Here is a 14,891-nt window from a genome sequence, read left to right as displayed (position 1 = left end):
CGGTTCTTCAAGCTGTTATTCGCCGAAGGAAGTTTGTTCCACAAGCTTTCATACGCTGTAGTTTCCAAGCCTATAAAATAGCGTTGAGTAGGCGTCGTAAAAACTACATTTCCCGTGATTCTTTGCGATAGCAGAGGGATACATAATGAGACGAGCGCTAGATGATCACGAGTTTGCAGACGAAGAGCTAAAGAAGAGCGCTACTCTGCCCACACCAAACAAATTCACTATCGACATACACAATAATGCATATTTAACACATTTTGGTTCGTTCTGGGCTGGATTCAAACATTTGTTTGATTCAAACATTTCGAATCGTTCTGACTGGCCTGACTGTGTCGTTCGCGAGAGAGTCGATTCTTTGAACCGGCTCGTTTAGATGAACGTTAAGAGCCAACTCGCACTGAAAAGCTTATTTATTTATTTAAAATACCTTTTATTTTGTTGTTGTTATTTTTTATTATTATTATTTATTTAAAATACCTTATGAATTTTCGACTTTTATTTGCTGCTGGCTGGTCGATGCGTTTTGATTATTGCTTCATTATAAATAGCAAAAAATACATTCGTTTATTTTAATATAACAGAATTCTTCTGTTTTAAGGTTTTATTTTAAATGAAATCCGCACTAACTGATCAAAAAACTCCCAAGTGTCACTAAAAGAGGAGTCGTCTCTTGGGGGTGAGCTGAGTCGATAAATCTGACTGGAAAGCCCGTCACTACTTGTTGGTGAGTATGATAAAAGTCCTCAGTAGATTATAAAAAAAGGAACCGACGTGTATTTATTTGCGTAAATATAAATGTTCTAACCACACCACTTTTTAGTATTTTTTGAACACACATCTCAGTCACTGTAAGACATTCATATGCAAGAAAATAAAACAATGGCATAAAGAACCACTTTACAGCCTTTTTTTTCCCAGCGGTCATGCACCTTCTTCACCAGACGAGGGCAGTGAAACACCATCACCAGCAGAGTCCTCCCCTTCACAATAAACCTTTTATACCGAGTCTGCAAGCTCATAATCTTTGTGGGTCATTCATTTAAAGGGCCCATATCCTACTTTTCTCATCCATTTTGTTTGTTTGTTTTTTTTCTCCTGAGCTCCACCTTTTACATTTATACGATTTTATGTACCAAAAAAAATATTTTTTTACAAATTAAAAGCTGTTTAAAAAAAAAAAAAAACGAAAAATAATACTAATTTGAGAATCGAACTCCCAGTATAAACACCTTCCAGAGATGATATGATCTTAAATGTTCAAAATCGATGTTAAAACTCTGGTTGAATGGTTGAATGTATGCGAAAGCCTTGTGACGTCACAAAAAAACCCGCTTTTTTTTCTTTTCTTTTTTTTAAAGTTTAGTTTACACGTACGGACTGACCACGTCTGTTGAGACGTGTGTCCCCACACAACCTTTGCTTTGCCTTCTTTGGGCGAAAGCATCAGAGGGGAGGGTTTAGCACCGTACTGGCCCTTTAAGAGGAGCCGCCGTTCGCGATAGTGTCTGTTTAAAGTCTGTTGGCTGTGTTGCAACCAGGCTCGTTGCGAAAGATGCTTTTTCGTGGATGGAGGAGGAGAGAAGGGAGGGTATAAACGAGGCGAAAGGGAGGAGGAAGAGAAGGTTAAGCTTCCACACATCATCATCATCATCATCATCGGAAACTCTGGTCGGAGCCGCTTCCGCCCACACGAAAAATGGCAGCTCCCTTGCTGGAGAAAGTCTCGGATTATTTAGGCTCGCCTGAGCCGGCGGTCCGCCTGATTCTGTCGATTTTAATAGGTGAGTTTCGGGGGGATGGTGGGCTTTGATAAGCGCTTTCTAGTTGGGTGGGCAACATTTTGGCCAGCCGCTTTGAATGAGGTTGAATTGGGAAGCACAACTTGGGCTTCTTGTTCGAATTCGCCGTTCCACCTTAAATGGTGCAGCAGTTACGTTCTGGCGCCTGAGGCGCCAGAACGTAACTGCTGCACCATTTAAGGTGGAACGGCGAGTTCGAACATGAAGCCCAAGTTAGGCTTCCTAACACAGCCATATGGCTGCAAATGGACTGAGGCTGCTAACGTTAGGCTACACGTGTGGCAGGACGAGGGTGGGGGAGATAAACTGGGGCAAAAAGGGTAAAAGTCCTCTGTACTTTGGCCTGACACATGGCCATGCATGCCTAGCGTAGGTTAACGTTAACCGAATGAAAAAGGAGCTTTTGTAAAAGCAACGGCGACCCTACGCCAGCTTTTTTGGCACCCTTTGACAGAAGCAGTCCCACCTGTGGATTTGCAAAAGCCCCTTCTGTTTCATCGTGTGTCCCGCAGTCTGCAATGTGGGCAGTTTCTTCCTCCATGACAGCCTGTGTTTTCAGCGGATGGCAATTCTAGGGGTCCAGGCACTGGGAAGGTGAAGAAAGGGTTAGCAGCTGTTCCTGAGTGAAGTGCTGTAGACTTAATATCTGTCTTAAGTTTCTTCTAATATACGTTTTTAAACCCCCCCCCCCTGTGATCTCTGGGGTCGATGTTTTAACATCTCTGTTTGCAAGGAGGCACCTGACGCGTAACCATTTTAAACATGCTTTTCTGGAGATTTTAAATAGCTGGGGTCAAATCGAGGCCGCGGGTAATAATATCAAGGTTTTGGTCAATTTGAAGGTAACGGGTTAATTCAGTGCTCAATTTTTGCACAGGAGAAGGTTTAGTTTCTTGAATGGCACTTGTAGAACAAGGTCATCTGGCTTGACTCCCAACTTTGTACAAAGGGTCATTATTGGTCAGCTGACATGAAATGGTCTGTGATAACCCCTCTCTCTCTCTTTCTCTCTCCCTCCCTCCCCCTCCTACCCCCTCCCCTACAGGTTATCCCTTTGCACTGGTGTACCGACGGTTCCTGTTTCATCAGTCAGCATCTGTCATTCATCTGTTCCACACTCTCTCAGGGCTGTCCCTGGCCATTTTTAACTTTGGTGAGACGGAAAAGGGAACGAGGGATGTGGGATAAGGGAGGAGGGTTGGGGGGTGGGTGGGCTTAGAATAGTGATCGAGTTAACTGTGGGCTGGAATAGGCCTGCATAATATGGATTTACATCAGTGCCTATTGTGATTGTGATACGCTGTGTTTAAAAGTTTCCAGCGTTCGTTCTGAAATGAAAGATTTTAATAGCAAGTTTAGCCCCATTTACTGCAGTAACACCTTCATTTCCTAACTTCTTAACAGTAGAAGGTGGAACATTTACTGTAGAGATAATAAATAATAATTGGCTTAAATGTGGCTTGTAAATATGCGGAGCTGTGTCAAAATGCTTGGCAATGTTCTGGAAAACTGATGTTCTGGATCTCCAACTCATCCCAAAGGTATTGGATGGAGCTCCATCGCTCCAGAGATTGGAGTTCCACTGCCCCAAATCCCAGTGCTGGGGGGGCTTTATACCCCGCTAGCCAACAGTTGGCATTGAGCATGATGACTTTAGGCTTATGCACTTAAGCAGTGAATTCACTAATTAGAAGAGCTGTCTGGAAACACAATGAGCCTCATTCAGTTGAGAGTCTGTCTGCCCTGTGGCAAGCTTGGCCACGCCCTCGGGGGTGGGTGGGGGGGGGTAGTTATTACCAGTCATACGACACCGGTTCTTCTTGAACGAAGAGACGTCTAAACCTGAAACCGAAAGCCACATTAACGTCTTTGAAACTGGTTTGAAATCAATGAGGAAATCAGGAAAGGAACCGCAGTAGCTCAACAAGCTCTGAGGTTGCTGAACTCGCTTGGTCAAATAACGTTTTGTTGATTTTCTGACTGAAAATAAGTCAACACATCCTCTTCAAGGAACACAGTTAGGAACGACGTTTTCCTGCAAATTTTAACCCACAGTTTGTATTTATTTGCTGAATTTAACACACTGAGGGGAAAAAAAACCCATAAAACATGAAAAATATATATTTCTGGAAAAATGAATTAAAGTAAAATATACAATTTAACTAATTGCTTTAGTTTTTAAAATGTTTCTTTGTTGAAATCATCAGAAAAGTGGTGTCGGTAGAGGACTAGTTAACTTCTTCTCACTTAAGTCAACCAAGCATGGGATCTGACCGGGGGTGCACAAACTTTTGCAAAGGGGAGTGGCTTTTCCCACCTGTGCCTTAATTAGACGTGAGATGATTGGCTCTTTTAATTAAAGCATGACGGCCGCTACGTACGAGCTTTTTATAGTTTATACTTTGTAATGTCTCTGGTGGAGACGAGTAAATAGGCCCATGCGTTCGTTTCTCTCACAGTGGTTTCCTGTTTGGTGTGAGACTGAAATGGAAACCTATGTACAGGAAGGATTTCAGGGCTTGTGGCCAGAATATAGATATCAGATAAGAAAATGACTGACGAGCTGAAAAGAGTTTGTTACGACGGCAGTTCTGCGGAAAATCAATGTGCATGACCTCAAACGTGGACGCGTTTGGTCTCAAAGTAGCTTAGTCTGTTTTGCAGTGGAGCTACAAAGCTAATGGTACTAATGAGTAATAACAGCTCAGAGAATCTGTGTGAAATACTGTTATCTAGTACCGACAGAATTCAGGCTTCAGGACGGCTGCTGCTGCTGTCTTTAGTCAAGTTATGTCATTGTTTAACAGGTTGACACGTCCTCTACAGTGAAAACGCTTTAAATATTACAATCTCTGCACATTTGCCGAGTTTAATTTAATGGAAAAGCATAAAATGTTAGAAATATAATGTGCACTAATTGATTAAGATCCCACAACGGGGAAATTTTACCTCCACATTTAACCCATCTGTGAAGTGAAACACCACATACACACTAGTGAATACACACACACACTTGGGGGCAGTGAGCACGCTTGCCCAGAGCGGTGGGCAGCCCAATCCGCAGCGCCCAGGGAGCAGTTGGGGGTTAGGTGTCTTGCTCAAGGACACCTCAGTCATGTGCTGTCGGCTCTGGGGATCGAACCGGCGACCTTCCGGTCACGAGGCTGGTTCCCCGACCTCCAGCCCACGACTGCCCCATTAAGCTTGAATTGAATCATTAAGCTGTAAACGCAGTCATGCAGAGTGGTTTGATGTGAAGCTCCGTTCTAGAGTCAGAACCGTCCACAGTGGTGGTGATAGGAACCAGACGTCCGCCTCTGAAAGCTCCCTCACAGAAAGTTCCTACGTGAAATGGTTATGAATCATGACCTGATGATATTTTGATTAATGGTCCCCAAGGAAAACCATCATCAGTGTTGCATATACATCTCAGAAGCCTGGTGTAGGTTCACTGGTGGCTTTAGATGGTAAATAAAATGTCTGTGTTGTCATGGCGACCCCTGGTTCCCATCACCACCACTGTACTCTACAGTCAACCATTTCACACCAAACCACTCTGAGTGTTTTTGTCGACGTCTCGACAAATGACGCAAGCAGAAAGTTTGAAAGCTTGGTGGAATTTCCCTTAAGGCACATATAGATGTGTGTATGTGTGTGTTTGTAAAGCTGACGTATGAATTAACCTGTGGCTTTTCTCCGAATGCTGCGCTGGGATATAACAGCAGGTCTGTCTGTTTGTATCTGTTCTGTTGTGGTGCCGTTTCTGTCTTTTTGGCCGTTTCTCGTTCGGTCTCTGTGTTTGTGTTTGTAATTGCTGTCTGTGAGTGTTCTGAGTTTCTGTACATGCAGGAGAAGTTCAACAGATCTCTTCACATCTCACACCTCTCTCTCTCTCTCTCTCTCTCTCTCTCTCTCTCTCTCTCTCTCTCTCTCTCTCTCTCTCTCTCTCTCTCTCTCTCTCTCTCTCTCTCTGTCTGTCTCTCTCTCTCTCTCTCACACACCTCTCTCTCTCTCTGTCTGTCTGTCTGTGTCTCTCTCTGTCTCTCTTTGTCTCTCTTTGTTTCTCTCTCTCTCTGTCTCTCTCTCTGTCTCTCTGTCTCTCTCTCTCTCTCTGTCTCTCTCTCTCTCTCTGTCTCTCTCTCTCTCTCTCTCTCTCTCTCTCTCTCTCTCTCTCTCTGTCTCTCTCTCTCTCTCTCTCTCTCTCTCTCTCTCTCTCTGTCTCTCTCTCTCTCTCTCTCTCTCTCTCTCTCTCTCTCTCTCTCTCTCTCTCTCTCTCAGGGTCTCAGGTCTATCACTCCGCATTATGCATAATCGTCCAGTTCCTCTTCCTGAGGCTCATGGGAAGGACGGTGACGGGCGTACTGAGCAGCTTTATCTTTCAGATGGTGAGAGATGTTTACACAACACACACGACTTGTCTGAAGGACCTCATGTGCTTCGGTGACCGATGTAGGGGCCAAAGGTGCTCCAGTGCACAGATAGACTCCCCGTTTTCACCACTTTTTAATGCTTAAAAAGACCTTAAACCAAAGAATAATACCTGAAAGGGACCGTCTTGTCTACGTCCGGGCGTTTTTCAGATGCGCACGTTTTAAGATAACGAGAGTTCGAGTGACTCAGAGCGGTTTGGTGTGAAACTGTTCAGATCTCTTTACAGTGGTGGTGATGGGAACCAGGCGTCGTCATGACTACAACACAGATATAGTCACTTTATTTACCACCCAGAACCACCAGAGAACCCACACGGGTCTCCTGAGTATTTTTATAAGCAGTGTTAGTGGTAAATGTAGCGTTAAGTTTGGAGAAAAAAGAAAAAAGCTTTTTTCTTGGGACTGTTTTGCTTCACAATGCCTGAGCTTAACCTCTTCTTCACGTAGGAGCTCTCTGTGAGGGAGCTTTTAGAGGTGGACGTCTGGTTCCCATCACCACCACTCAATGATTTAGTCATGCAAAAATTCGGAAAATGGGTGGAATTGCCCTTCGAGGTCATGTACTGTTGAAGCCTTTGTATCTGAAATCCCTGAAGTGTTGAGGTGAAGGGGCTTGGTGATGCTGCCAAATGCTGCATAACACCACAAGTGACACCTTCAGCCGGAGCCGCCCCTTTAAATCGTTCTTTACTTTCTAACGCAGGGTTTGGCTCATGCAGACGAGCTGGTTCCACTGGCTCTACGGTTCCTTTAGTACATCCTGCAGATGTACTTAAAGGGCAACTCCACCCATTTTTCAAAATCCCATTCCCATCTCGCCTCTTCCACCTTCCGTTTTGCATGTTCACATCTAGGGGTAGGGCGTTCCTCTTGCTGTTGAGACAGAGGGGTAGGGCGAGGTATTGGGGCCACATGGCCCACCAAACAGAGTTTTCAGAGAAAATGTTATGAAAAGGCTGCGCAAGCGACCGAAGAAACCCACAAATGTGAGAATTCTCTCCGTTAAAAATCACAATAACCACCGTTTTATCTTATTTTAACGTCGTTTCAATGTATTCTGGTCTTTTTCGTCACAACAAGCACATAAAAATCACTAAAACACGCTGACGTCTCGGTAGCTAGCTGGCTAAATTTCCCGTTCCACCTTAAATGGAGCAGCACTTGCATTCTGGCGCCTCAGGCATCAGAACTGCTGCACTATTTAAGGTGGAATGGGAAATTTAGCTATTTAATATGCTTGTTATGAAGAAAAAGACCAGAATACATTGAAACGATGTTTAATTAAACATGATGACCGTTCTTAAGGTGGAATGGGAAAATATGAACGAGAAGCTGGTGAGCAGTTGACATTGCCGAACAATTAAAGGTGATGATAAATAATGATCACATCCCCTCCTATTTGATAAATGAGATATCATTAATGAGATAAAAATTAGGGATGGGGTCGGGTCTAAGGCTTGTGGAAATGTCCTACCGTAGCGCATATTTATAGGCATCTCCTGCGACCTCTAGGTAGGATGTTCCCATAGCTGAAATCACCTTAAGCCCTCAGAAAAAATGTTATGAGGAAAAAAGACCTGCAAGGCAGTCGTGGGCTGGAGGTTAGGGAGCCAGCCCTGTGACCGGAAGGTCGGCGGTTCGATCCCCAGAGCCGACAGTCCATGACTGAGGTGCCCTTGAGCAAGACACCTGACCCCCAACTGCCCCCTGGGTGCTGTGGATAGGGCTGCCCACCGCTCCGGGCAAGTGTGCTCACTGCCCCCTAGTGTGTGTCTTCACTAGTGTGTGTTTCACTGGACGGATGGGCTAAATGCGGAGGTGAAATTTCCCCGTTGTGGGACTAATAAGGGTCTCTTAATCTTAATCACTTCTCAAAGAACGACGACCAGCATTAAAACTAAGAGGCTGCTTCGTGTTTGAATTTTCCCGTTCCACCTTAAATGGTGAAATAGTTGCAGTCTGGGACCTGAGCCTGAAAGCCAGGTGGAAGCTGTGTTTGTCTTGTGTGTAATCTGTGTGTGTTATCGAGCAAGTGTTAGTGAAGGAGGGCTGAACGTCGGGCGTCGGACTTTTACGGCTGGGGTCTTTCAAATGAACCAGCTTGCGCTTGCTGGTCTCTGCCCAGTCAACTACTCCAGCTGTAATGCTGTTCACGTTCTGCAGCGCAGGGATGGGTCACGACTTTGTACGGCCCCAGTCAGCGTTCTCTCACTACAGTACCCAGCATGCACCACTCACATCTACAGCACTGTGTGAAAGTTCTGGGCATCTAAGCACGTGTGGCTGAATGGCTGAGCCGGAGGTTCACCAGGCTCGGCTGCTTTAGCACTGCTAGCTGGTGGAGTTAACGTTAAGCTCCTGCCTCGTGGCTGAAGACGCTGGAAGACGTTTATTGGCGCCGTGTTTGTCGTATATCGTCACCGTACAGCAGAGACTGAAGGACTGTGCTGCCTTGAGCTCCATAGCGACTTAGCCAGCAGTGTTGAAGCAGACGCCTGCGAATCTCCACAGATAGATTATGGCCTGAATTACAGCACAGAACTACAGGCTAAACTTTCATTTGTGAAATGAAGAGAAATCGCTCATTTGAATATGTAAATAATGACCAGGGAAGCATTTGCATGAGACACCCAGAGGAATTTATAGAACAATAAGAGGTAATTTATGCACAACTCTAATATCTCTCTCTCTCTCTCTCTCTCTCTCTCTCTCTCTCTCTCTCTCTCTCTCTCTCTCTCTCTCTCTCTGACTCTCTCTCGCTCGCTCGCTCTCTCGCTCTCGCTCTCTTTCTCTGACTCTCTCGCTCTCTTTCTCTGACTCTCTCGCTCTCTCTCGCTCTCTTTCTCTGACTCTTTTTCTCTCTCTCTCTCTCTCTCTCTCTCTCTCTCTCTCTCTTGTCCTCGCTCTCTCTCTCTCTCGCTCGCTCGCTCTCTTTCTCTGACTCTCTCGCTCTCTCTCGCTCTCTTTCTCTGACTCTTGCGCTCTCTCTCGCTATCTTTCTCTGACTCTCTCTCTCTCTCACTCACTCGCTCTCTTTCTCTGACTCTTGCACTCTCTCTCTCTCTCTCTCTCTCTCTCTCTCTCTCTCTCTCTCTCTCTCTCTCTCTCTCTCTCTCTCTCTCTCTCTCTTGTCCTCGCTCGCTCTCTCGCTCTTTCTCTGACTCTCACTCTCTCTCACTCTCACTCTCTTTCTCTGACTCTTGCACTCTCTCTCGCTCGCTCTCTCTCTCTTGTCTTCTTTCTCTTGCTCTCGCTCTCTCTCTCTTGCTCTCTTGCTCTCGCTCTCTCTCTCTTGCTCTCTTTCTCTCGCTCTCACTCTCTCGCTCTGTCTCGCACTCGATCTTTCTGTCACTCTCTCACTCTCTCTCTTGTCCTTTCGCTCTCACTCTCACTCGCTCTCTTTCTCTCTCTCGCTCTCTCTGTCTCTCTCGCACTCGCTCTCTTGCTCTCTCGCTCTCTTTCTCTTGCTCTCTTTCTCTCACTCTCTCACACTCTCTCTCGCTCTTGCTTGCACTTGCTCTCCCTCTCGCTCTTTCTCTCCCTCTCGCTCTTGCTCTCCCTCTCGCTCTTTCTCTCCCTCTCGCACTTGCTCTCCCTCTCGCTCTTTCTCTCCCTCTCGCTCTCTCTCGCTTACTCTCTCTCTCGCTTACTCTCTCTCTCGCGCTCTCTTGCTCTTGCTCTCTCACTCTCTCTCGCTCTTTCTTGCACTTGCTCTCGCTCTCTTTCTCTCACTCTCGCTTTCTCTCACTCTCTCGCTTACTCGCTCTCTCGCTCTCACTCTCTCTCCCTCTTTCCCTCTCCTTTCTATTTCTATCTGTCTGTTTTTCTCTCTCTCAATCTCCCCCCCTTTTCCTCTATATCTATCTATCTCTCTGTCTCTCGCTCTCTCCATCTCTCTTGCTCTATATCTGTCTTTGTATTTGTGTCTATCTCTCCATCTCTCTCTCTCTCTTTCTCTGTCCCCCCCCCAGGCGTACCTGTTGACCGGTTATTACTACACGGCCACAGACGAGTACGATATAAAGTGGACGATGCCTCACTGCGTCCTCACGCTCAAGCTCATCGGTACGTTTCCCTTTTCCACTGAACTCCCACCTTTATCCACACATTCAGAACCGAAAGCTGTGAAAGCTGTTTATCACCAGACGTTTAGAGGATTATTACTGTGTAATGACCGTGTTTCTCAGCGCTGAGTGAGCCGACGCTCACAGTCCGAACCCTCCGCTCGGTCGCCGTTAGCGGAGTCGTAAATCATGGCTGTCAGTTTTCATGTCCTCACACATCCACAGCGGTGTTATTAACGATGCTGTCTGCCTTTTTTCATACAGGTTTATCGCTTGATTACTACGACGGTGGAAAAGACCCAGTGAGTTCCCAGCGTGTTCTGAAAATCGTCCATTACCTCCGTTTTCTGCTCTCTTCTCCTGAGCGTCTCTTTCCATGTCTCTGTTGGTCCTGTGTTTTATTTTAAGCGCAGTGGATGCGAGAGGTATTCTCTTATCGTCACTGGCTGCTGTCTGGGTGCCAGACTATCCCACAGAAATATACAGCCATCGTTGCCCAAGTTCCATTGACTGCCGTTCTGTTAGTGTTAATGTCCTGTTCTCCACACACAGATTGAACCTACTTTCATATTTATTTACTTATTAAGTTAAATTACACATTTACTTTTAATGGGAATTTCCTCATAGATGCCTCAAAACCTCAAAAACACTCATTCCTTCTTGAACCAATATATTGTTGCGTTCATAAGAATAAAAAAACTCCAAATGGAAACTTTTTTTATATTAGAAGAAAAAACAAATATATTATCTTACATTATACAACATATAGCACAGTGCATCATGATATTTAGTTTTTCTGAGGTGTAATAAGTTGAAACAGACAAAATAAAACTTGTAGTCCAGCAATAATAATAATAGTAATAATAATAAATCTACAGTCTGCACTAAATCTAATTAAATTATGCTCACTTTGTAATGAAACGTAGTTACGTTATCCACGATATGCTCAGAGAAAAGTGTGCGTGGCTTATCGCAATGATTAAATATCATCATATTGCCCACCCCTACTTAAGCATATTAAATCTAGTTGATATATGTGACATTTCTCATTAAGTTGGCTTGAAAAAAGCTGTGCTTGTGTTTTTTGGACCGAGCTAACGTACTATTTTTATACACCGTTCATTCTTTTCCCTTAGCAACCACCTGGAATACCATAGCAAATGCTCAGCAATACCTTAGCAACCACCTGGAATACCATAGCAACCATCTAAAAATGCCCTAGCATCCACCTGGAACACCTCCTAGCAATACCCTTACCACGACAGATGTGACACCCAACAACCTCAACAGCCACTTTGGATACCATAGCACTGACCTAGCAGCCACCTGGGACAGCATAGCAACGACCCAGCAACAGCATAGCCACCACTGAACATCCACCTTCCAGTGGCCCAACAACAAGCTGGAATTCCATAAAAGCCTCCCATCATCAACATAGCAACTACCTGGAATCCCTGTCTAAACACTTCTAACAACATTTCCGCAGCTGTTTTAACTTCAAGATTCTCTCTGAACTTCACCTTTTTATCTTTTAGATTAGTGTTCGACTTTTCTAAGATGGTTCCGCCTGTGGTTCTGCGTCATTTTATTGACCGAAATGATTTTAGATGTGGAAACTTTAGATGTGCAGCTTTATCTGCCAACCAAATAAAATGGACGACCTCACAAAAAAAGGTAAACAAGGAAAAATGTTTAGAAAGCAGTTGCATCATCACACAATGAGCGATATGAGGCGTTTAGGTGTAGAAGTTTGTTTCACTTGGTAAGATTTCCCATAACAAAGAACACAGAATTAGAGAGAGTAAAAAAAAAGAAGGGAAAAGAAAGAAGTATACGTGTGTGTGTGTGTTTTTATTTATATATATATATATATATATATATATATATATATATATATATATATATATATATATATATATATATATATATATATACACATATAAATTAGGAAGAAATAAAACATTAAAAAATATATAAATATGTAAATAGAAAAATCTAGAAATAATTAGGAAGAAATAAAATATACAAAATATCTATAAATATGTAAATAAAAAAATCTAGAAATAATTAGGAAGAAAGAAATAAAATATTGTGTAAAAATAAATAAATAAATATTACATTTAAATGAAATAAAATGGCAAGAATGCAAGCGGATGTAAGGTAAAATAAATAAATAAATAAAAAATAGATATGAAAAAAGTCCGGTCAGAGTACATAGTCAGGACACCTTGACCATGCTGGGCATATGGTCAGAGCTCCATGAGGGGTTCGGAAAGACGCCCCCTTTTCCTAATCCTAATTATTTCGGTCCATTTACATCACTCTGTTCATCCTAACCAGTTAAGGGCAGTTTGTGTTTACACACAATATAAAAAGCAATACAGCCGACCAGAAAACAGTATTATGAGGTCGGCAGATACGACTGATTTACACCCGGCACGCTTTTCTTTATTTGCTAGTTTGCCCCTCACGCTGTTATGTAAAGCGTCTGGACCCTAAGCTGTGCTGGGATAATCAGCGTTCAGGGCTTTAGTGGAGGTTTAATCAGGTTACTGACCGCTGGCTCTGTTGTGCGGAGCTGCGTTCATGCCTGTTGTATATCGTGAAGCCTTTTCTTTCAGCTCGGAGGGGAAGTTTCCCAATCTAATGGTACAGACTGTACCTTTAATCCTGTGGCAGGACTGCAGCAGACTTGGGAAGTTCTCCTCCTCTGAATGGCGTATTTGACTAGGTTTAATCTGCGTTAGGAGAACCACCCAATAGACCCACTGGCCCACATGACCGTGGGCCAGCTTCTTAACCAGCCCCAGCTTAATGCTTGACCACTTCCAGTGGTAAATATCCTCATTTTCTGATTTTCGACCTACGTCTGGGTGAAGAAACTGGTCGAAAGATGTTGATCTGAACCAGCGCTTTGACCCAAATGTGAACAATATGGCCAAAAGTACATAATACCTGAAGGCATTTGCACAAAATACAGTAGATTAACAGTAGAGCCACGTTTAAACGAGACTGAGTGACTAATGATCTTAAAAGGGGATTTTTCATCCGTCCTGCATGATCCAGTCGTTCAGAGTGGTCTGATGTGAAATGGTTCGTTGTAGAGGAACTCGTCTGACTGACCGACTCATGTCTTTGTAGTGGTGGTGACGGGAATCAGGGGGCGTGGCACCTGCAATGCAAATATAGCTATTTTAATCACGATGCAAGGCTGAAGATGAGCCTACGCACGCTTTTAGATGTAATGTTGATGGTAAAATGGTGTTAAATCGGAAAAAAATCAATATTTTTGGGGGCCTGTTTTGCCTCACCGTGCTTTTTAGGTACCTCTCCACTCCGACTGTTTATTTAAAGAGTAGGTTTTAGGCCAAAACCTTCTCAAAACAATGCATCAAGCAGATCAGTATGTCCATCACCGTTTCCTATGGTGTTGCTTTTAGAGGCATTAAACTCTTCGGGATGTCTGGTTCCCATCACCACCGCTGGGATCAGATCTGACTCCATACCGAGTCTAGAATGGAGTATTGAACACCAAACCGCTCTGAATGGCTTTGTTTGCGTCTTGTGTTGGAATTTCGGGAAAAGTTGGTGGGATGCCCTTTCCGTTTGTCCCCAACTGTTTATAAATTGAACAGTAGGTGTGCAAATGGTAAAAGCCAGTTAACGGCGTAAGATGAGGTCATAAAAGCCTGACGTCCAATCGGCTGCTTGTATGCATCTGGTATGAATTGGTTGTTGTTGATAGGCTCTCTGTAATGAATCAGAATCAAAGTATTGTGATGTAATTGATCATATCATATCCTGTCCCTGTTCACTATAGAACATCTGTGTTCGTTGCTGTTTATAAACCAGCTGCTTTATGCTTGATGCCTTTTATCCTCCCTCTAACCGGGTTTGTGTCTCCTGCTCTGTTAGTCTCAGCTGAGCGCGGAGCAGAAGCAGGGCGCTCTCTCCTCCACTCCGTCTCTGCTGGAGGTTTGTGGTTTCTCTTATTTCTACGGCGGATTCCTGGTAGGGCCCCAGTTCACCCTGCGCAACTACCAGAGCCTGGTGTCCAGAGAAATGAGCGACTGCCCTGGCCAGGTGCCCAACAGGTGAGCTGCAGCTTGTTACTACAGGCCACTGAGTCACTGATCCCACAGATAGTTTGGCGCTCCGTCCTGTCCCCGGCGCTTTTCCCATGTTTTCGGCACCTTTTGCCTTTTTAAAGCCACAAAAATATCCTGTGGTTTGGCTCTGAAAGGCTCGTCCTTCGTCACGAGGTCTGGTGTAGGAAGCTGTTCGCTACTGCCGGACGAGAGTTCAGCTAGAAAATCAAAACTACGGCAAATTTTAGCGCTCGAGTTTGACATAATGTGAAAATAATATGATATAATATTGCATAATTTGAAAACGATGCAACAAATTTTTTCCTAAAAATCTAGGGCACGATTTGTTTACTCGCTGAATTTAACACATCGGGGAACAAGTAATATGATAGTGTAATTGTTTTGTGTGTGTGTGTGTGTGTGTGTGTGTGTGTGTGTGTGTTTATAAATAGTAATTTTGCGCTAAAATGTAAAATATTATTATTTTACAATGTAATGTAATGT

The 14,891-nt window shown here is 44.1% G+C and overlaps 1 protein-coding gene across 2 annotated transcripts in view; it reads left to right on the top strand.

Annotated features, from left to right (window-relative positions):
• Positions 1 to 1,560: 1,560 nt before the first annotated feature.
• Positions 1,561 to 14,891, top strand: part of lpcat3 (lysophosphatidylcholine acyltransferase 3) — a 26,935-nt gene continuing 13,604 nt past the window's right edge. Inside the window, exons 1-6 of one of the 2 annotated variants that reach the window (XM_017706100.2) lie at positions 1,561 to 1,787; positions 2,851 to 2,958; positions 6,081 to 6,190; positions 10,207 to 10,300; positions 10,564 to 10,601; positions 14,215 to 14,393. In XM_017706100.2, coding sequence (XP_017561589.1) covers positions 1,703 to 1,787; positions 2,851 to 2,958; positions 6,081 to 6,190; positions 10,207 to 10,300; positions 10,564 to 10,601; positions 14,215 to 14,393 — 614 coding nt within the window. In that variant the 5' untranslated portion in view covers positions 1,561 to 1,702. The remainder of the gene's footprint in view (positions 1,788 to 2,850; positions 2,959 to 6,080; positions 6,191 to 10,206; positions 10,301 to 10,563; positions 10,602 to 14,214; positions 14,394 to 14,891) is intronic. The other variant, XM_017706101.2, reaches the window with a different exon arrangement.

This window comes from Pygocentrus nattereri, chromosome 3 (genome assembly GCF_015220715.1).
Source record: "Pygocentrus nattereri isolate fPygNat1 chromosome 3, fPygNat1.pri, whole genome shotgun sequence".
Lineage (NCBI taxonomy): Eukaryota > Metazoa > Chordata > Actinopteri > Characiformes > Serrasalmidae > Pygocentrus > Pygocentrus nattereri.
This window is presented reverse-complemented; position numbering and strand designations above follow the sequence as displayed.